Raw genomic sequence first — 19,751 nt, forward strand, 5'->3', positions numbered from 1 at the left:
GGGTCCGCTCCGACAACAGCGGGAACGGCCGACCCTCTGATCCCTGATCCCTACACAGTCGAGCATCATGAACGTCGTTTACAATCAAGCATTACGGCAGTTGACTTCTCTCCGCACGGACCTCGACAACCTCCAAAATGCCTACCACGACTCCACCCAGCAACAACCAAACATCACCGCCCTCCAAGGCCAAATGTCCGCTTCCTTCTCTTCTCTATCCCGTACAATTGATGATTACGACAATATGTCAAAACGCGAAGCTGACGGATCGGCGAAGAAGGAGAAAGCACGGATGAGAGTTGGGGAGTTGAGACGGGATGTAGGGGAGTTACGGAAGAAATTTGGAGATGTCGCGAGGGAAGGTGGGGCAGCACACACAAACCGGGGACGAGGAGAGCTGCTGCGACGAGGGCCGGGAAGGGGCGATGGGTTGAGGGAAGAGACAAGTACACCGGAGAATCCTTATGCAACACAGGTTGCACAGAATCGCGAAGATGCTGTCTTCCGTGATCAAGACTTCTTGGGACGGACAGATGTCGCGCTTGATGAGTTCTTGGAGCGTGGACGTGCAGTACTTGGGGATTTGAAAGATCAGAAGAGCATGTTGAAGGGAACTAAGACGAAGATTTTGGATGCAGCACATACACTCGGCATATCGAGGGAAACAATCTCAAAGGTGGAGAGGAGGGCAAGGCAGGACAAATGGATCTTTTGGGGAGGAGTTGTGTTCACGCTTACATGTTTCTGGTTGATTTTCAAGTGGTTGAGATGAGGTGACTTCGGGGATGGGATACGAGCAGACACCAGGATGTATGCACGTGAACCTTGTGGGGGGGGCTGTCAAAGGAGGAGGATACGATGAAAGGGGAATAGCAGAGGCGTTATGATGTTCTAGGGGCACGGCAGAAGAAGCTCAGCTGCCAAGAAGGCGAATTCTGAATGTGACGTCTCCCTGGTCGGGCATTTACTTATGGTGGTGAGACTCGATCAGTCTGGGTTAAACAAGTCCGCGCCAAAAGCTACAGGCTGGCTGCGGACGGCTCGCCATGGGTCCGCTCCGACAACCACAGCTCAGCGCACGCAGTAAAGGCTGGTAGGATCCAGAAGCTCGAGATGAAGATGTAGAGTAGTTGTCTACGAAGAGGGATTGTTTCCATCCGCCCAGATATATTGCCGGACTAACTTGACCTTTTCTTCGGTGTAACTCCCCTAGGTTGCCCCATCGCATTAACGTCGCCCAAACCCTCCACGCCCGTTCGCGTTGTACATCCTTCCCGGAGCGCCCTGCATTGGCACCTGCTGCTGTGTCCTCTGCGCGAATGTCTGTTGCTGAGCCCTAGGTCCTGATGGAGTAGGCGCCTGCGCAGTCTTCGCAGCCTGCTTTATTTGGCAGCGAATGATGCGTCCGTCCGCATTTATTTGGTGAAACTTAGACACAGCAACATCCGCCTCTTTTCTCGTAGCGAACGTGACCTCTGCTAACAGTGCAATTTTCGAGACGCCGGTGATCTTGACTTGTGTTACCTTGCCGCATGCCTGCATTGTAGTCTGGATGTCATCCGGGCTCGTTCCAGGCGCGAGGTTCGCGATCTCAACCGTCGTGGGTCCTGACGCTCCCTTAAAACTGATGACGTTCTGTGCTTGTGCTGCGCCCTTGAAGAATACGGCATTGCCTGGCTGTTGTTGCTGCTTAGGGGCGGTGGGTCCTTGGAGGCGGGCGAGTAGTGGGTTGGTCTCGAGACGTTTCTGAAGCTGGGGGTTGATTGCAGCCTGTGCGTTTCTTGCGTGCTGCTGGAACAGGTCGTGATTCCACTGACCATTCGGGGCGTTCACTGGGCGCTAAAGTACAGTTGTCAGTCGGATCATAACTTTCGCATGCAGACAATGCATACCTGATAAGGTCCTACGGGTTTGCGGATTCCTCCTCGTACGACACCCCTCTGAACTCCTCGTACAGGCCCATTGACTCGTGGAGCGACAGGTCGCGCAGCCGCGGCTTGAGCTTGTCTCTGTTGCTGCTGTTGCATCACCTGCTGACGTTGCGACTGCTGCACCGCCCTCTGAGCCGTCCTGTCTGAGAAGAATATGTTAGTAACGATGTCTTCAATGGCGCGCAATGGCGCGGGCGGGCAAACTCACTGTCATTGATGATGTCGTCCAGCGACCGGTCAAGATTGGCAGACATGGTGAATCTGTGAGGCGGGTCAACGACTAGTGACAGAGCAGGTTCGATAACAAGCAGCTTACAGTTACAGTTAACCGCGTCTTGAAGGCTGTTTGTTGGACTTGGACTTGGGCACGCTGGAGGTTGTTGATCGAGGCCCGCACGTGATGAGCCTGCATGAAGCCTGGTCGGGCGTGGGAATCTTAAGGGAGATCCATCCCTAACTCTAAATCCATAACGCGTCGATCAACAGCACTGACAGCTTCCTGCGATCTGACAGCACCCTGCTATACAGGCAAAACACACGTCACCGCCACTGTCTCCCATTCCACAGAAGTACAGCGTATTCCTGTTGCTCCCACCATGCTCACCAACATTTGTGCATGCGTCAATGGCATTGATTACCATGGCCAACATGCTGATGCACGCTACGAAGTAGACACAGTTGAGCGAGTGATCCTAATATCGGGTCAGTTGACATTGGAAGGCGTCGTGGAACGAACGTTGTACCGTACCCCCATTGTACACGTGTTCTTGAAGTTGATTTGATTGTCATCTTGAGTTGCATTGCATGCAAATGGAAAAATGCTGAGTTAAGGGTTAGTGGGACCAGAACCCGACCCATGCTTCACTCACATAGCTCACCTGTTTGGACTGCGATACTTGGCGTATGAGAGGGCAGACGCCAAAATCACTAAAATCGCCCCAACTATGACATTCAAAATCTTCTCGATATATCTAAACCCGCTGTAGACCGACTCTAAGGGCGTGCAACAGTACAAGCACAGCCCGAGACCGGAGAGAAGAACTACGAGACATGTTGAAGCGATAGCAATCCACGTTGGCCATGTGGTAACGTTTTCGGGCCAGTCAGGCGAATAAGACGTCGATAGATACACATGCATGGTGCGGCATTGGTAGTAGAGAGCGATGAAGCTTGCGGACAACTGCATGTCAAACGCCTAACTGGAAGGATAATGTCAAGACCGACACATACCTGAATATAAGGACTAGATGTCGAATTACGAAATTAGTCCTCAGAAAAAACTTGAGACGCGTCAGCCCTTTCCCTGCGCTATCCCGATGTCGTGCTATGGCCGCCTCTCGACTCTCACGGTACTCCAGCGGTGTACCCGAATCCTCATCGGGCAAGAGATGAGAAAGAGACTGTTGCCGAGGATGATAGTGCGGCCGAGAATGCTGGGGGTCCAGGTAGTGCGCCGGAGCAGGCGTTGCCGGTCTGTCACGCCAGCGATAACCGTCCAGAGGAGGAGGGCTGAGGCTCATGAAAGTGCGGTCTGTATCGAGCGGCGGTGGACTATACGATGGCCGCTCGCCCAATAAGGGTTTGCCGGAGCTGTGCACAGACATGTTAAGGTAGATATCACAATGGATTTACATGTCTGCTGTGATCTGTTGGGCATACTTAGGTGTTCTGATCAGGGCTCGGCCCGAAAGTCTGTGCACGTGGGGGTCATCGCGGGTCAGAACCGATTGCAGCGAGAGGTCTCATAAAGCTTAAAGTGACCGGACCTACAGTCTCATTTCTGCCTAAGTAAAAATAGATCGCCATGTACTGCAGATCAAGTAGCGTCGCATCCCTGCGTCGTGTAAATCCCGTGAATATTCCACCTCAAACCGCACCGCAACTCTTGCGCAAGTAAATCCCTAGCGACACATACCCACGTAGACATTCCCTTGCAGAAATGTCGTTTCGAGTCATGCTCGCATCACCAGAACATTCCGCCTTCGTGCCCCACCACCAGTTCTTCGCCAAACAACCCCTTCCAGCTCCCCGGCCTCACCCAAGTCCTTCCCCCTTGCGGTGCCTCTGGAGCGCTTGCATCTCCCTTCTCATGTGCATCTAGAATAGCACCGGCAAGCTCTTCCGCATCACCAGTGTTATCTCCTTCCATGACCCACATACCAACCACCTCGACTTTAATGCCTTGATCCCGGGACATCTTGACCAGAGATTTGGTAATACCGGATGACGGGAGTGAAGGGAGGGCCGGCTCTTCTGATAGTGATAGTGATGAAATTGTTGGGTAGTGAACGAATCTTGGGCTGCGGGATCATACGTTAGCACAGGCATGACTGAATCAGACACGGAGAATCACCCTCTGATATCGGCATCCGTCCTCATCGTCGCATCCATACTCGTAACGCAAACGACCCTTGAAAATCCATTCTCCTTGATGAACCTCAACAAAACCTGCTCGATGAAGAGCTTCCTCGCATGAGGCAATGTCGGTGCTCTCTGTTGGATGACAGTGATCTTCCCGTTCCCATACACCTCCAATGCCGTACAAACGCCCTGCTCTCCCTTCGGATCTTCACGAGCGCCTACAAATGGGGTGAGATAACGGTCGTCCAGGCGGCCGATCAACGGCAATGCGAGGGTATGGATGAGCAGGTCGACGGCGAGTTGGGGTACATTGGCAATGGAGATGGCCGGGAGGACGAGGACTGAGTTTTCAAGCGAGACTGACTTTGAAGGCTGCTTAAGCGGAGTGAAGGTTGCTGACAGCATGTTCGTGATCTGGTCTGTCAATTGATTTCAGGTGGCATTACGTGCGCTTCTTTATCGATACGATGACCCAGAGGCTATAAACGAACACAGCCGTCCCGTACTTCTAGCTGTGATGGCTCCCCTGTTAGGAAGTGTGAATCGTCTCGCGGTACCAAACCCGCTTGGCCCACCATTCAAACGTGGAAGTGTCCAGGTTCGACTCCCCAGTCGGGAACCTCTTCTCTCGAAAGTGGGACTAGTGTTACCGTTGAAGCCGAGAAAGATTGCCCCAGGCTGTTCCGCAGAGCAAGGCGCTATCTCTGCTGGGGAGGGCGAATGGATAGCACTCCATCGGTGGTCCCCAGGAGGGGCTTCGGACGTCATGCAACCTTTTGCCGTTGTTCCTTTATTCCCCACAGTCATTGAATCTAACTTCACTACCGAAACTGGCCCAAGGCATGCAGAAAGATCCCTTAATTATCCGACTGACCATGTTCAACTTTGAAACATCTCATCCAAGCCCATCTTCGTGAGCAATTTCGTCATGGCCAGGTGTACATTGTGCACGCCCCAACCCGCCCCGCATGCCGCTGAACCGCCGGCGGGCCTTCCACCAACAAACTGTGGGGTAACGTCGGCTACCTCCTGCTTACAAACCATCGTCCTCGACAGTTCATATTCCTCGACATAACGAACAATGACCTTCCTACGCCCAACACTTCGTGCCCGTCAGATCGCCGCTCACCTCAAGACTCCTTCAGTATCTCCCGTCCGCCTCATGTCTACCGCATCCGAGCAATCCTATGAGCACATTATCGTGACACACCCAGCTCCTCGAGTCGCTCTAGTCACTCTTAACCGCCCAAAGGCACTGAATGCCCTGTGCAATGCCTTGATCGCTGAATTGAATACCGCTTTCAAGGCTTTGGATCGGGATGACAATGTTGGTGCTATTGTATTGACCGGCAATGAGAAGGCGTTCGCAGGTTCGTCCAATTGCCAGATATTTTGTTAGATGCCGTCTGATAGTTTCATCTAGCTGGTGCCGATATCAAGGAGATGAAGGACAAGACCTTCGCTGAAGTCTACAAGCACGACTTCATCCGCTCATGGAGTGAGATGACCCAGGTCACGAAGCCAATTATCGCTGCCGTTCGCGGTTACGCTGTATGTTAGTTGAACTTCCCGTCGAAGATATGCTAACTCATTTGATAGTTGGGAGGAGGATGTGAGCTTGCAATGATGGCCGATATCATTTACGCCGCCGACACCGCAACCTTCGGGCAGCCCGAGATCAAGCTGGGTATCATCCCCGGCGCCGGTGGAACCCAGCGTCTTCCTCGTCTCATCGGCCGCTCCCGCGCTATGGAGCTCATCCTGACCGGCCGCAACTTCTCCGCTCAAGAAGCCTACAGCTGGGGTATGGTTGCTCGCCTCTTCCCCTCCACCCGCGTTGTTGAGGAGGCCGTTTCTACCGCAGAGCAGATTGGAAAGGTGGGTGGATTGGCTGTTAAGGCCGCAAAGGAGGCAATCAACTTGGGTGAGGAGATGGGGTTGGGTGAAGGAGTCAAGTTTGAGAGGAGGTTGTTCCACGGATTGTTCAGCACTGCTGATCAGAAGGAGGGTATGGCTGCGTTCGCAGAAAAGAGGAAGGCTCAGTTCAAGCACGAGTAAGAAGTTTGCAACACCAGAGCTGTATCTAGCTTGTATCTGATGTTTTGAGGTGTATCATTTATATCAAGTTGAGTTAAGACGTCATTTCGGCTTAATCCAAAGTACACCACCGAGTTTCGGCGGTTCCCCAGGTCGCAGGTCACATAACCTTAAAAGTACGCGAGACACCTCCTTAGGTCAGAAACCATACACAAGCGGCCCTACCGCTGTTCAACATCACCTAAGAAGGTTCATAATGTCCTATCTCCTTCCCGCTGCAGCGACGCTCCTCATGCCTTTCGTTGCTCTTCCCCTGCTCGCGCCCTACCTCCCCCGCATCCTTCGGTACTACGCCCGTGCCATCACGTCGTTGTCCGCACTCTGTCTTTGCGCGACCTATGGAGTTATCTCTTCTGTCGTGTTGAGGCTTGTCGGAAAGACCTCTATCGCGCAGTGGGCGACCGGACGGGCGTACTGCAACGTGTTGTGTCCCCTTATTGGCGTGGACTTCATCGTGGATGACGAAAGCAGGAAGATTCTGGATGGGACGAGGCCTGCTGTGTTCTTGAGTAACCACCAGACGAGTTTGGATGTCTTGATGTTGGCGAGGGTGCGTCCAGATTCTCCACCGTTTACGGGCTCATGACTAACTAAACGTACAGACATTCCCCAAGCACTGTTCTGTCACGGCCAAGAAGCAGTTGAAGCACGCCCCTTTCCTCGGCTGGTTCATGTCACTCTCCCGTACCGTCTTTATCGACCGTGCCAACAGAAACAACGCCCTTGCGTCTTTCGCCTCGGCTGTCAAGACCATGAAGGAGAAGAAGCAGAGCGTATGGATCTTCCCTGAGGGAACGAGGAGTAACAGCGACAAACCCGAGATGTTGCCATTCAAGAAGGGAGCGTTCCATTTGGCTATCCAGGCGCAGGTTCCTATTGTTCCTGTCGTTGTTCAGAACTACGCACACGTTTTCCATGGAAAGACGCATACTTTCGAGAGTGGAGATGTGCAAGTGAAGGGTATGCTATGCGAATGTATCTATGTTCTACAGGCAAGACTAACTCTCATAACAGTGCTCGACCCCATCCCGACGGAAGGACTGACCGCCGCAGACGTCGACAGGCTCGTCTTGGAGACCCGCGACAAAATGGCCGCAGTATTGAAGGAAATGCATCCAGCACCAACCGCCTCTCCGGCCGGTGCCATGAACGGTGAGAAGAAGATCAAAGACGAACTCTAAGCACATCGCGCATCACAGAATAAAAAGTTCGTAGAAGGTTTATGTACGATATAAAATGGAATTCACGTCGGTTCGAATTACTCGTTGAGTGCATCTCCATACGTTGTCTGCTGCAGCGGGCGCGGGCCGAGAGCGTGCGTGCAATAATGAACGAGTGGCGCGGTTCGGCTGCGGGTGCATTCAGTCCCGTGCGTACTCGTATGAAAGACTTGGCATACACTCCATCAAGCAACCAGCATATATCCAGCATACACGTAGCAAAGTATTTTGCCTCTCATGGAGGTTGAATCGCAGGATCGAGAGTTGAGGCATGCGTATAGCACCTCTCAGCTCTATCTCAGCAGATCGAGTCATACGCATGCGCATACATGGTCGGCACGGAATAGAAGGTGCATGGGAGTTGAAGCGGACCCGCCCGAACAGGCTCTCACAGCGAATCGGAAGAAGGATGAGGAGGAGGAAGACAAGACGAAGGATTTTGAGTGCAATATATGGTAGGTGGATATCGCACTTCACATTGTCCGCGTGCGGTGCTAATGTCTTGTGTAGCTTCGAAACGGCAGCATCACCAGTACTGACCCTGTGCGGTCACCTATACTGTTGGCCATGTCTATACCACTGGCTTGGAATTCACGCTTCATGTCCAGTCTGCAAGAATCCATGTTCAACTACCAACGTCGTCCCGATATACGGCAGAGGAGGAAGTTCCTCTCTGGTTGCCGCCGACCCAGGCGTGGCACCGAGACTTCAGATGACTGAACAAGAAAGGCACTGGGCGGATACTCTGCTGATGCCGCCTGACCCGCCAGCCAGGAGACAGAGTATGAATACGACTACAAAACCTGAGGTTGTTCCTCCCCGACCACAGGCACCCATCACCCGGTCAAGACCGACAATCAAGTCGAGGTCCGCACAGCCAGATATCACATGGAGTCCCATCTCAGGGACTGGCATTAATTTCTTTGGGTTAGTTGGCGTGCAGGAAGTTAATGCGATGCCTGCTGTTAGGGTGATTGCGAGGAGGGAGGAAGAACATAAGTTTGGGCGGTGGTTTTGTGGGTTTTTGGTGTTGATGATTGGGTGGGCGATGTTTGGATGATGAGTGTACGATTACGATTACGGTTGAACGCTGGGTTTACTTTTGTTTGGGAATGGTAGGGTTTGGTTCTGGTGTCTTTTTTTCTTTCAGGAAATGGTCTTCTACTTTGGATGATAGTCGACTTCCAGGTTGGGTTTTTTTTTCGGTTGGCATGGATACCCTTGCAATCAACTTGGTTTTGTTGTTCATGGTTCATCAGCTGGTGCTGCATCTGCCATGACCTCACCATCCTCCTCTTGTGCTCTTGGCTCCTCATCCCTATACTCCAGAGAAGGACCAGCAGGAACCTCCTTGATCGCCACGTAGTCCTTCTCCTGCGCAGCCTGTCGTGCTGCTTCCTCTGCCGCTCGTCTAGCACCATATCCTCCTCGCCCTGCATCATACTCCCAACGATACTCATCCCGCACCTGTCCACCCGTCTTTCCTCGCCCATATTGCCGTCCATCCTTATACCCCGGGTCCAAATCTGTTCTAATCACTCTTTCATCAAGTTTAGTCCCATTGACAAACTTCATACAATCCAACGCAGCCGCTCTAGAGTAAAACTCGACGAAGCAGAATCCGCATGGGGTGTGCGCAAACCGATCCAAGCCCATAATGATACGTTTAATCTCACCACATTTGGAGAAGAGCTCGTGGATTTGTTCTTCGGTTGTGTAGAAGGAGAGGTTTCCGACGTATAGTGTTGATGATGTTCTTAATGCTTCTGCCTCGTCTGCTGGTCCTCGCTGTGAATCATCTGTCAGTATTGCATCAGCAATGAACGCGTAGCTGGACGCACCCTGAGCTGTCTGTCCACGTACGAGCTGGGAGCGTCTAATCTCTCGATGGATGTCATTTCTGGGAGTACTGGAGGTCACCTTCGCCGGGCTGTGTTTGCGGGCTCTGTTCCCCGGGCCCCAGCTGCCCCTGCGTCCGGTGTGCACGTGAAGCCCGTACGTGGTACAGTCAAAGCTCGAATATTTCACCACCGATCGCCCAGAGAAACGATGCCTGGAGCAAATACTTCATGGCCTGGCCGTCTGCACGATCATCCCGTGTTTGCTGGAGTTGAGCCTTTGCCGGGATCTGAGAAGACGGAGGTGATCGCTTTGAGGGGAACGGAGGTCTTTGTTGCTGTGGGAGACAAGGTTCGCTGGGCGGATCTGAGGCCAGTGAAGCTAAAGGAGAACAGTGCATTGGATTACAAGGTTGGTGGAATGATGTTCGACACCTTCGTGTGCGACAAGCTGACAGTGATCCGCTAGACTCTTGATACACCAGAAATTCACTTTGGCATCAGGCAGCTAGCTATCAGTCCCAATGGACGTCAATTAGCTGTTATCGGCGAGGAACAAGTTGCGGCCATTACTGTTCTTCCGGCAGAGTACCTCAAGCAAGGCGCCGCTTGCAAGACTCGGATCGTCGGCCGCATGCACCATAACAGCAATTCCGGTGCGACAGTCGTGAAGACGCTCTGGCATCCGCTCTCGAGGTCGGGTCAGACGTTGCTTGTCCTCGGCTCTGATACATTCCTCCGAATGTACGATTTGTCGTTGTCGTGCGAGGAGCCTGAACAGACACTCCGATTCATGGCACCCCAACCCAAGCGCCGAGGATTCGTGTTAGAGGAGGAAGAGGTTGAGGCTGCGTCCATGTGCTTTGGTGATGCGAATGGCTGGGGGCTCACAACCGTGTATGCGCTTATGAAGAATGGCGATGTTTATGCTGCGTCGCCGGTTGTGCCGAAGCATTCGGTGTGTGAGCGTAAGTGGTTGGATCAGCTTGTCGTTTCGGTACAGGCTAGTCATGATGATAGCGAGGACGGGAAGCTGAGGACGCGCTGGGTTAATGATGTTGTTGGACAGGCGAAGGCGGACGACATGGGTTTGGGCTCGCCATCATTGGTGAATGGGGGACTCGATACCACTCTTGTCGGATTCAGGAAACCTAACGGGACTTACAAGGTACCTGCGATTCAAGGTCCTTTCTTGTTCCAGCCTGCTCCTTTGTACTTCTCTGATGATGAGATCTACGCAACGGATATCACCTATGTTTCTTCAGGTTTCATCGGAGTGCTTGTCATTGCATCCAGTGACGGAAAGCTTGACGTGTGTTTGGATGTCGAACCGGTCGAGGCAATGTGGGCCAATGCAGGACAAAACTGTCCGGTGGTCAGCGTGTACGAGTCCATCAACCTTGGACTTGAGAAATATGCAAACAAGTTTGCTCCTGTTTTGTTGAAAGACGAGCATGCCCCCGGGATCTTCTACATCAAACATTGTGCCGGTGTACATCAGATCAACGTCTCAACCTGGCTCGCCGCACTGCAACAAGAAGACGTCGAGGACGTCGTAAGAGAGGGCGAAAGCAGCGAAGTCAGCATCCTTCTCAACACCGACGCCGCAAAGACCGGCGAAGCCACCCCCGCCGTCGGCCTCGCAGTCTTATTCGACTCGTACCTAGGATACGGTACCATCGCTGTCTTGAGCACAGGTCAAGTCGTAGTAAATGAATTGGAGTTTACGAACTTGGGACACGAGTCGGATGATGAGGAGCCTATGACCCCCGAAGCTGTGGATATGGAAGATCCGATTATGAATGGACCGAGGTATATGTCTTTGTTGTCGAGGCCTGCATACACTAAACCGGCTGCGTTGAGTGCGCCTAAGGCTGTGTCACAGTTGGTTGTGCCAGTGAGTATGAAGGGTCCTTTGGTGCCTAATGAGACTTCGTTGAGGTTCTTGGCTACGGTTATTCAGAAGATGAGGGAGGATATTCGGAGGGTGTTTGATGCCGGCAGACTGATGCAGTCGAGGCTCGAATCACAACAGAAAGAGTACTCCCGCCAATTGGCCAAGTTGAATGATTTGGCGAGGAAATTGAAGGAGGGTTGTGGTTCGGAGGTTATTAGTGAGCGCCTGCAGGGAGCTCTTGACAGACAGAAGGATTTGGAGAAGAGGGCGGATGCGTTGTTGCAGAATCTTATTGCGACACATTCGCCTGCATTGAGTGATGTTGAGAAGAAGTGGTTTGTCGAGTTGAAGAGGATGAATAACAAGGTGGAGGGTATGAAGGGATATACGGGGCGCCTGGAGGCCGCGAAGGAGCGATGGAACGAGGTGCAAGAGAGTTTACGATTGAAAAAGGAGCAAGTCAGGATCATTGGTGGAAGCGAAGATGGTGGTGTGGGGACGCCGATCAAACAGGGCGAAGCGAGGGAATTGAAGGCGATGTTGGATGAAGAGGAGGAGATGATTGCGAAGACGAAGAGCAAACTGGAGCGATTGCTAGAGAAATCTTTGAAAGCTTAATCCATAGGTATTTTAAGTTTATGCGGTCTTCACATACAGCTGTACATCCTACGCAAGCGTTTGTAGCGCGCACCCACCACTACGTAAATTTCGGCTGGCAGGGGAAACTGGCCCCAATCATCAACGCCCAAGCACAAGCAACGGGCAGCTCGATTGATACATTCCGGGACTCAGTAGATAGTTCCCGACGACAGAGACTCTGTGATCTGTTCCTTTAATACGAGGAACGTCCACCAGTCTCGGCTTTTCTTCATCCAATACCGTCAGAAACTTTTTCGTCGGCACGAATGAGCAGCCAGCCCTCCGCCCCTGCGAAGAACACCTCTACACAGCCAGCGAAGCCCGCATTCAACTACGCGCAGGCCGCAAAGAAGACTGTGCAGCAGGCTGCCAGCAGTCAAGCAAGTCAAGCAAGTGTCGCTTCCTCGACCGCAAGTACCACGCCCACTGCCTCGACTAGCTCGACGCCTGCGCCCCCCAAGACCACTCAGACCACTCAGACCGGTATGTTTTCATGTTTATGAATTGTAAGACGAGTACTGACGTGCATTTTGTATAGCTAAGCCTACTGCTCCCGCAGATGCTGCGGTGAATGGCTCTACAGCTGCGGATGCTCCGGCACCGGCTGCTGAGAACAAGACCAACCCTCCTGTGAACGTCTGGAACAAAGGTGCTCCTATTCACATGCCCAAGGCTCCTGCCTCGGTCGCCGCCACCGCCAATGCTGGTATCCAATTTGGCTCGATTGGCAACGAGGGCAAGCCAGTTCCTGCTTCTCCTTCGCCTGGGCCTCAGCAAAACCAGAGCGGTGGTGTTCCCCCACCAGCACAGGTCGTCAATGCGCCTACCTTTGGTACCATCAACGAGGACTCCAAGCCTGCCGCTGCCGCTGTTGCCACCGCGGCTCCTGCCGATGCTGCTCTGAGACCGCCCACTCACCGTCCCACTTCCTCGGTGTCTGGTCCTTCTCCTACTCTTCCTCATATGGCGCCCGCCCAGCACGCCCGTCGCGAATCCACTCACTCTACCCAGTCGAACGTTTCCGACTTCCGCGCGCAGCACGCGGGTCCTCAGTCTCCCCACAGGCAGTACCAGACTCCTCAGTACCCTGCTTACCCTCAGCAGTACGCCGCTCCTGGTGCTTACGGTTACCCTCCTCAGGGCCAGTTCAACCCTAACCAGACTCGTGGCCCTCGCCCCGGATCTAACCAGGCTATGCCCCCGTACCAGGGTCGTCCTAACGCTCAGCAGGGTCCCCGCACTCCTCAGATGATGAACTCTCAGCCTATCCCTCAGTGGACTCCTACCGCCTACGCTCAGACTCAGCAGTACATGCCTGTTCCAGGACAATACCCCGGCATGGACATGAACATGTACTACCAGCAGCAGCAGCAAATGTATTACGGCCAGGTCCCCGCGCAACCCGCTGTTCAGCCCACTAGCCCCCGACCTTTCGCTGCCGCTGTTCCCGGTGCTGCTCCCGCTACTCCTTTGAGCCGTAGCGCTTCCAGTGACCGTCCTGCTACTGCTTCCTCCCAGGGTGAGCCTAAGACACCTCTGTCTTCCTTCGTCCGCCCCAGCGCCAAGAAGAGCTCCGCCATCAAGATCATCAACCCCAACACTCTTTCTGAGGTCGAGGTTCCCAAGGGTACCCCCACTCCTGCTGAGAAGACCCCTACCCCCGCTGCCGCTGAGTTGAAGCGGACTATTAGCCCCGCTGTCAGCACCCCTCCCCGAAGCCCCGTCAAGGCCGACGTTCCTAAGTCTCAGACTGACGACGAGAAGGCCGCTGTCAAGGCTGCTTTCTTGAAGAAGGTTCAGGAGGCCAAGGAGAAGGATGAGAGGGAAGCCAGGGAGGCTGCTGAGAAGGTCAAGAAGGATGCGGAAGAAGTCGAGAAGAAGAAGGCCGAGGAAGCCGAGAAGGTTAAGCGTGAGGAGGAGGAGAAGAAGGCTGCTGAGGAGAAGGTTAAGAAGGACGCCGAGGAGGCCGAGGAGAAGGCTAAGAAGGACGCCGAGGAGGCCGAGGAACGCAAGAAGGCCGACGAGGAGGTTGCTGCCAAGAAGGCTGAGGAGGAAGCCGCCGCTGTTAAGAAGGCCGAGGAGGCCGAAGAACGCAAGAAGGCCGACGAGGAGGTTGCTGTCAAGAAGGCCGAGGAGGAAGCCGCCGCTGTTAAGAAGGCTGAGGAGGCCGAAGAACGCAAGAAGGCCGAAGAGGACGCTGCCGCCGAGGCTGCCGCTGCAGCTGCGAAGAAGGAGGATGATGAGGCCAAGCTGGCTGCTGCTACCGCTGCCGTTAGCGAGTCCGCTCACTCCTTGCCTACTATCGATGAGAAGCCTACCGATGGTACTGGTGATGAGGAGGCTGCCTCTACCGACAAGAAGGACCGCAAGCCTGCCCCGGCTGCGATTGACATTGTCAAGGCTACGGACCCCTCCGTTCCCTCCCCTGCCATGACTGCTCTCCGTTCTGCTCGTCTTCTTGAGGATCTTAAGGAGGTTTCTTACCCCGAGGGTGTCGACTCTCCGAACCCTGCTCTTAACGCCAATGCCACGGACGGTAAGTTCAAGTACGACCGCGACTTCCTGTTGCAGTTCCAGGACGCGTACACCGAGAAGCCCAACATTGACTGGGATGCTCGCATTAAGGAGTGCATCGGTGACTTGAGCGAGTCCCGCTCCAAGATGGGATCTCGCAGCAACTCCCGTGCTAGCGGTGCTCCCGCTCAGGGTGGTACTCCTTTCCAGATGGGTCAATTCTCTACTGGCAAGGCTTTCGGTTCCACCTCCCAGGACCGCTTCAATTTTGCTACCCAGCAATTGCGCGCTGGTCGCGATCCTTCCCTTAACGCCCCCAGCGGCAGCTTCGCCGGTATCGGTGGCAAGTTCCAGCAGATGCCTCCTATCAGCAGACAGGGATCCTCCACTGCTTTGGCTGGATCTCCCCGTACCAACTCCAGGAGCACCAGAGGTTCCAGGCGTGGCGGCGAGGGCAGACAGGACACTAACCGCGAACAGAAGGGTGCACCCACCATTCCCCTCGACCAAGTTAAGCCTCTCGAGATGTCCAGCAACCGATGGGCACCAAGAACCGCTGACAAGAAGGAGGAACCCGTTGCTCCCGCTGCCGAGGAGGGTCAGGAGCTCATGGCTCCTGAGATGGTCCAGAGGAAGGTCAAGTCGGCGCTTAACAAGCTTACGCTTGAGAAGTTCGACAAGATATCCGACCAGATTCTTGAGATCGCTGCTCAGTCCAAGTTCGAGAAGGATGGTCGTACTTTGAGACAGGTCATTCAGTTGACCTTCGAGAAGGCCACTGATGAGTCTACTTTCTCTAACATGTACGCTCGTTTCTGTCGCAAGACCATGGAGACTGTCGACCCCTCGATCAGCGACAACAACGTCCACGACAAGGCCGGTAACCCCGTTACTGGTGGTGCTTTGTTCCGCAAGTACTTGCTTAACAGATGTCAGGAGGACTTCGAGCGTGGTTGGAAGTCTCAGCTGCCTCCCAAGCCTGAGGGTGACGCCGACACTAAGGAGGCCGAGCTCATGTCCGAGGAGTACTACATTGCTGCTGCTGCTAAGCGTCGTGGTCTCGGTTTGGTCCGTTTCATTGGTGAGCTTTACAAGCTTAGCATGTTGACCGAGAAGATTATGCACGAGTGTATCCGTCGTCTTTTGGCTAACATTGTTGACCCTGAGGAGGAGGAGATTGAGTCTTTGTGCAAGCTCTTGACGACCGTCGGTGGTACCCTTGACAACGACAAGGGACGTCAGTTGATGAACGCTTACTTCGACCGTATGCACTCTATGCTCCAGAGCGATGCTATTGCTAGCCGCATGAAGTTCATGATCATGGACGTCATTGACTTGCGCAAAGCCAACTGGAAGGGCAAGGAGGCCGACAAGGGCCCCAAGACCATCCAGGAGATTCACGAGGAGGCTGCTGCTGCAAAGGCTGCCGCTGACGCTGCTCGTCCTCCTGCTCCCTCCCGCGGAGGTAGCCGTGCTGAGTTCGGTCGCGGTGATGCTCGCCTTTCTCGTCAAGGTTCTACCTTCGCTGGTGGTGCCCCCGCTACTCAGGCTAATGCTGACGGCTGGACCCTCCAGAAGACCGCCTCCAACCAGCGCGCGGGTGACCTTACCAAAATGGGATCTATCCGCTCTGGCGTTGCCGGTTCCTTCGGTCCTTCCTCTGCTGGTTTCACCTCTTTGAGGTCCAACTCCAAGAAGGGTTCTCAGGGTGGTAACGCCCTCTCCAAGGAGCCTTCTGCTTCTTCCAGGGCTGCTACTCCCCCTACCCTTGCTCCTCCCCAGGCTACCAAGACCTTGAACCCCTTCGACCTTCTCGGCGATGGTAACGAGGATGAGCACAAGGAGGAGGCTTCCGAGGAGGCTCCTTCCGCGAGGCCTCGGTTGAACCTTCTCCCCAGGACACTCCCTGTTGAACCTTCTCAGCCCAGCCCAAGCCCCGCTGAGGGTGAGGAGGGTGAGGAAGAGGAGGAGGAGCCCGTCGGGGAAGAGTCTGTTGAGGACGTTGTCGCGGAGATGGAGGAGGCTGCTCCTGTCACCGAGGCCCCTGCTGAGGCTGCGCAGGAGATCTTCGGTGAGGAGGCTGCGGAGACTCCCGCACCTGCTGCCCAGGAGTAGAATTTGTGTTTGCTAAAAAAGAGTGATTGACGATAGCATCTGCCAACGAGTGAAATGGGTCACCGGTGGCCATCTAAAAGCATTTCTATATTTGATTCGGGGGTTTTGTCTTTTTGGTGTTTTCTGTTTTCTTATTCTTTTCTTGTTCAGTAATCTACTAGACGAGGAGTTTCGTCTGGAATGGAAAGCTCTTTGATTGTCACGCTCGTGTCCTACAGTCATGATCATCACACATGTCCGCGATCTACATGAAACGACAGGGTTCATTCAGGGTCATAAAAGCAAAACATGTCGCCTAACCTTTCACTTGAACACGGCTGTACTGCGGTTGTGCGGCGAAAGGGTCCTCGGTCGTTTAGTCTCGACGATGAGGCTCAGCTGGTGCTCGATGTGTCACTGATCATGACGAAACACGTACACCGCAACTAGCACCACCGCAGTAGAAAGTAGCATAGCCCCTGAACCCGCCCTGTCTCCCATCCTTCTACCTATACTCTCGGAGAACCATTCTTCTCTTTCATAGACGTCCAGCATGTCATTGTTACGAAAGGCGTCGACGTCTCTGCGGCGTATGCGACGGGGTTCGGATCCGCCGCCGGTATCGCGTGACGTGCAGCCGTCGAAACCCATACGTTACACCCAGTCAAGCGAAAACACCCAGCTCAACCAAGTCCAGCAGCTGATCAACAGGCAGACCAAGAGCGAAATACAGACAGACTCCATCTCCGAGGAACCTGGTCACACACCTTTTGCGGACCACTATAACATGTCTGCGGCGGCGCCGAAGCCCGTACGTCCGGAATCTGTGTCGTTTACTACTACGCCTGCGATAGATTCGCCGAGGAAGCCTTCTTCCCTTAAGATTCAGGAGCCGAATCAGCCTTCGCCTACGACGGAAGATAGCTCTACGGTGGTGCCTGCACAGTTGACGACGGTAGTGAGCAGTGCGGTCACTCCGCCGGCACACATCCGCAGGAGATCACAAATTTCACCTCCCCCGCCGTCTCGATACAAGAAGCGAGTTGGGTTCGATACGTTCACCAATAAGGATGCTACGCGATATTCCTTGACGCTCAAGAGTAAGCATGCAGAATACGTCTACAACCGCCATTCCCGCACATTCTTGATCGGATCAGACACCTCAGACTACTCGGACTACGCCCTCGACTGGCTCCTAGAATCCCTCGTCGAAGACGGCGACGAGATTGTGGCACTCCGGGTTGTCGAACCTGAAAGCATGTTTGGCTTCTCCGTCGACGACTACCGCGTCGAAGCAACCAAACTCCTTGACTCCGTCATCGCAAAAAATAACGCCTTAGGAAGCGGCTCAAAACACATCTCTGTCATCGTCGAGTACGCAACGGGCAAAATCCAAGACTACATTCAACACACGATCTATATGTACCAACCCGACTCCCTCATCGTTGGATCTCGTGGTCGACAGTTGGGAATCCAAGCACTGATGCCCGGCTCCATCTCGAAATACTGCCTCCAATACTCGCCCGTCCCCGTCGTCGTCGTCCGTCCCGACCCCAAACGAGCAAAGAAGAAGAAGAAGCGACTAGCAGACCCAGGCCGTCGAGCCTACATCGACCTCCTCGAGAAATGCGGCGAGAACGTACCGGATGACTCGACCGGGATGCACGTCGCTTGGCCTATGCTATTGACGTCCGGACAGAGCGACCTCGCGGAGCCGGTGGAGGTTGTGCCGTTGAAGGATCGGACGATTAGTTTGGATGTGCCGATGCAGAGGGAGAGGAGTTCGAGTGGGATTAGTACTGGGGAGGGAAGTGCGGTAGATAGTCCGTCGCCCGGGGGTTCGAAGAGGATTTTCTTTCAGAGGAGGGTGAGCAATAGTAGCTCGAAGAGTGGGCTGTCGGATTCGTGAATGTTATGAGATGGATGGATTTGCCAGGTCATGGGTACTTGGTGAGATTATTACTGTATGGATCGAGATCCAGGATGCGTTGACAGGGTCCTGATACGGGAATATTCTTCACTTATTTATGCTATGAATACAAACTGCAGGAGCAGTAAAAACAGATGATAACCAATATGTCCAACTGTTCATTAACTAGCTATCTTACATCACCAAAACTGAGCATATCAGATATAAACGGTATAAAGCAGATTGGTCCTTCCCTTCTTACAATTTCTCCTTACAACAACTGCTGAGCAGGAGCGGAGGGAGCAGGAGCTCCAAGAGCAGCAGAAGGCTCGGCAGGCGCACTTGGAACCCCAGCAGTCGTCGGAGTCTGTCCAGCAGAAACCTTAGACGCACCGGCATTAATCGTCGAAGCAACAGTCGCGACCCCAGCATGAGCCTGCGCAACAGCATCCTGAACCCTCTTCTCAGCCGCATCAAGCTTCTCCTGATACACACGTCCCTCACCCTGCTCCTTCCTCAAATCCGCCAACCGACGGGCCTCGGCGTGGATGTCGAGAACTTGCTTTGAGGTGGTGTCGTAGAATGAGCGGACTTTGGCGCCGAGGGGGTGGTTGTTCGCTTTCTCGAAATAGCGAGAGAAGAGGCCTTGGGCTTGAGTTGCGGTGTTCGTTGCGGTGGAGGAGATGGCGTATTTGGTGTCGAGCTCGGTGGCTTTGTCAGTGACGTGGAGCTTGGAGTCGATTTGGGTTGCGGTGGATTTGAGGTTGTCCAAGGCGGTGCTGAGGAAAGATTGAAAGCGGTTAGAGATACCTTGCTTTTGGTCGATTTCGAGACCCTTGTGGAGGGCAACGTCAGAGATGACATAGCCATGAGACAAGTATTCAGCGAGGATGGTAGCCTTGGGCTTATCTTCCTGTGCGACATCGGTGGTGTGCGCATCCGTCGCGGCGACATCAGGTCCAGGAAGGTTCTCGGGGGTGATCGTGGAGGTCTCGCCATCGGAAGACTTAATATAAACCTTGTTCGTACCCAATTGAGCCTCGTGGAGCAAGAGTGCGGTACGGGCAGCAGCGGGGTTGGCGAAAGTGATCACGACAGTCTGGGTTCCCTCTGACTCTTGGATGTCGAGGGAGTTGATCCGGCCGCAGAAAGAGAAGAACTCTCTGATCTGCTTCTCGGTGACATCGGGCGAGAGGTTAGAGGCGGTAATTGAAGACATGGTATTTGATGTAAATCGGTTATGGGTTTGTG

The 19,751-nt window shown here is 53.9% G+C and overlaps 12 protein-coding genes across 12 annotated transcripts; 7 read left to right on the top strand and 5 right to left on the bottom strand.

Moving 5' to 3' along the window:
* Positions 1-67: 67 nt before the first annotated feature.
* Positions 68-772, top strand: SAICODRAFT_56055 (V-snare-domain-containing protein; the record flags this gene model as incomplete). Its single annotated transcript, XM_019169419.1, has 1 exon — positions 68-772. The coding sequence occupies one exon, from the start codon at positions 68-70 to the stop codon at positions 770-772; it is 705 nt and encodes a 234-aa protein (XP_019024829.1).
* Positions 773-935: 163 nt separating this feature from the next.
* Positions 936-2,297, bottom strand: SAICODRAFT_223896 (uncharacterized protein). Its single transcript, XM_019166559.1, has 3 exons — positions 2,140-2,297; positions 1,893-2,074; positions 936-1,839 (listed from the first exon to the last, which is right to left on the bottom strand). Exons 1-3 carry the CDS (start codon positions 2,183-2,185, stop codon positions 1,228-1,230), a joined length of 840 nt encoding a protein of 279 aa, XP_019024830.1. The 5' UTR covers positions 2,186-2,297; the 3' UTR covers positions 936-1,227.
* On the bottom strand, positions 2,281-3,636 carry SAICODRAFT_223939 (uncharacterized protein). Its single transcript, XM_019166561.1, has 4 exons — positions 3,162-3,636; positions 2,810-3,100; positions 2,680-2,752; positions 2,281-2,623 (listed from the first exon to the last, which is right to left on the bottom strand). The coding sequence occupies exons 1-4, from the start codon at positions 3,533-3,535 to the stop codon at positions 2,411-2,413; spliced, it is 951 nt and encodes a 316-aa protein (XP_019024831.1). The 5' UTR covers positions 3,536-3,636; the 3' UTR covers positions 2,281-2,410.
* A 75-nt stretch (positions 3,637-3,711) lies between these two features.
* On the bottom strand, positions 3,712-4,720 carry SAICODRAFT_70848 (uncharacterized protein). Its single transcript, XM_019170620.1, has 2 exons — positions 4,285-4,720; positions 3,712-4,231 (listed from the first exon to the last, which is right to left on the bottom strand). The coding sequence occupies exons 1-2, from the start codon at positions 4,695-4,697 to the stop codon at positions 3,895-3,897; spliced, it is 750 nt and encodes a 249-aa protein (XP_019024832.1). The 5' UTR covers positions 4,698-4,720; the 3' UTR covers positions 3,712-3,894.
* A 734-nt stretch (positions 4,721-5,454) lies between these two features.
* Positions 5,455-6,350, top strand: SAICODRAFT_56059 (ClpP/crotonase; the record flags this gene model as incomplete). Its single annotated transcript, XM_019169421.1, has 3 exons — positions 5,455-5,662; positions 5,716-5,843; positions 5,892-6,350. 3 exons carry the CDS (start codon positions 5,455-5,457, stop codon positions 6,348-6,350), a joined length of 795 nt encoding a protein of 264 aa, XP_019024833.1.
* Positions 6,351-6,672: 322 nt separating this feature from the next.
* Positions 6,673-7,495, top strand: SAICODRAFT_41212 (1-acylglycerol-3-phosphate O; the record flags this gene model as incomplete). The annotated part of the gene is made up of 3 exons (XM_019168655.1): positions 6,673-6,939; positions 6,992-7,349; positions 7,404-7,495. Coding segments are annotated over 3 exons (717 nt in total), but the record flags the coding sequence as incomplete, so codon positions are not given.
* A 288-nt stretch (positions 7,496-7,783) lies between these two features.
* SAICODRAFT_223958 (uncharacterized protein) lies at positions 7,784-8,762 on the top strand. Its single transcript, XM_019166562.1, has 2 exons — positions 7,784-8,064; positions 8,120-8,762. Exons 1-2 carry the CDS (start codon positions 7,847-7,849, stop codon positions 8,667-8,669), a joined length of 768 nt encoding a protein of 255 aa, XP_019024835.1. The 5' UTR covers positions 7,784-7,846; the 3' UTR covers positions 8,670-8,762.
* Positions 8,763-9,019: 257 nt separating this feature from the next.
* SAICODRAFT_38191 (RNA-binding domain-containing protein) lies at positions 9,020-9,507 on the bottom strand (the record flags this gene model as incomplete). The annotated part of the gene is made up of 2 exons (XM_019168587.1): positions 9,020-9,384; positions 9,435-9,507. Coding segments are annotated over 2 exons (438 nt in total), but the record flags the coding sequence as incomplete, so codon positions are not given.
* A 151-nt stretch (positions 9,508-9,658) lies between these two features.
* SAICODRAFT_6971 (uncharacterized protein) lies at positions 9,659-11,962 on the top strand (the record flags this gene model as incomplete). The annotated part of the gene is made up of 2 exons (XM_019170498.1): positions 9,659-9,859; positions 9,917-11,962. The coding sequence occupies 2 exons, from the start codon at positions 9,659-9,661 to the stop codon at positions 11,960-11,962; spliced, it is 2,247 nt and encodes a 748-aa protein (XP_019024837.1).
* Positions 11,963-12,120: 158 nt separating this feature from the next.
* SAICODRAFT_70853 (uncharacterized protein) lies at positions 12,121-16,612 on the top strand (the record flags this gene model as incomplete). Its single annotated transcript, XM_019170621.1, has 2 exons — positions 12,121-12,466; positions 12,522-16,612. The coding sequence occupies exons 1-2, from the start codon at positions 12,250-12,252 to the stop codon at positions 16,610-16,612; spliced, it is 4,308 nt and encodes a 1,435-aa protein (XP_019024838.1). The 5' UTR covers positions 12,121-12,249.
* A 1,009-nt stretch (positions 16,613-17,621) lies between these two features.
* Positions 17,622-18,191, top strand: SAICODRAFT_46310 (adenine nucleotide alpha hydrolases-like protein; the record flags this gene model as incomplete). Its single annotated transcript, XM_019168850.1, has 1 exon — positions 17,622-18,191. A coding segment is annotated over one exon (570 nt), but the record flags the coding sequence as incomplete, so codon positions are not given.
* A 781-nt stretch (positions 18,192-18,972) lies between these two features.
* SAICODRAFT_50446 (uncharacterized protein) lies at positions 18,973-19,713 on the bottom strand (the record flags this gene model as incomplete). The annotated part of the gene is made up of 1 exon (XM_019168999.1): positions 18,973-19,713. A coding segment is annotated over one exon (741 nt), but the record flags the coding sequence as incomplete, so codon positions are not given.
* Between the last annotated feature and the right edge of the window lie 38 nt (positions 19,714-19,751).

This window comes from Saitoella complicata (genome assembly GCF_001661265.1).
Source record: "Saitoella complicata NRRL Y-17804 unplaced genomic scaffold SAICOscaffold_9, whole genome shotgun sequence".
In the NCBI taxonomy this organism is placed as follows: Eukaryota; Fungi; Ascomycota; class Saitoellomycetes; order Saitoellales; family Saitoellaceae; genus Saitoella; species Saitoella complicata.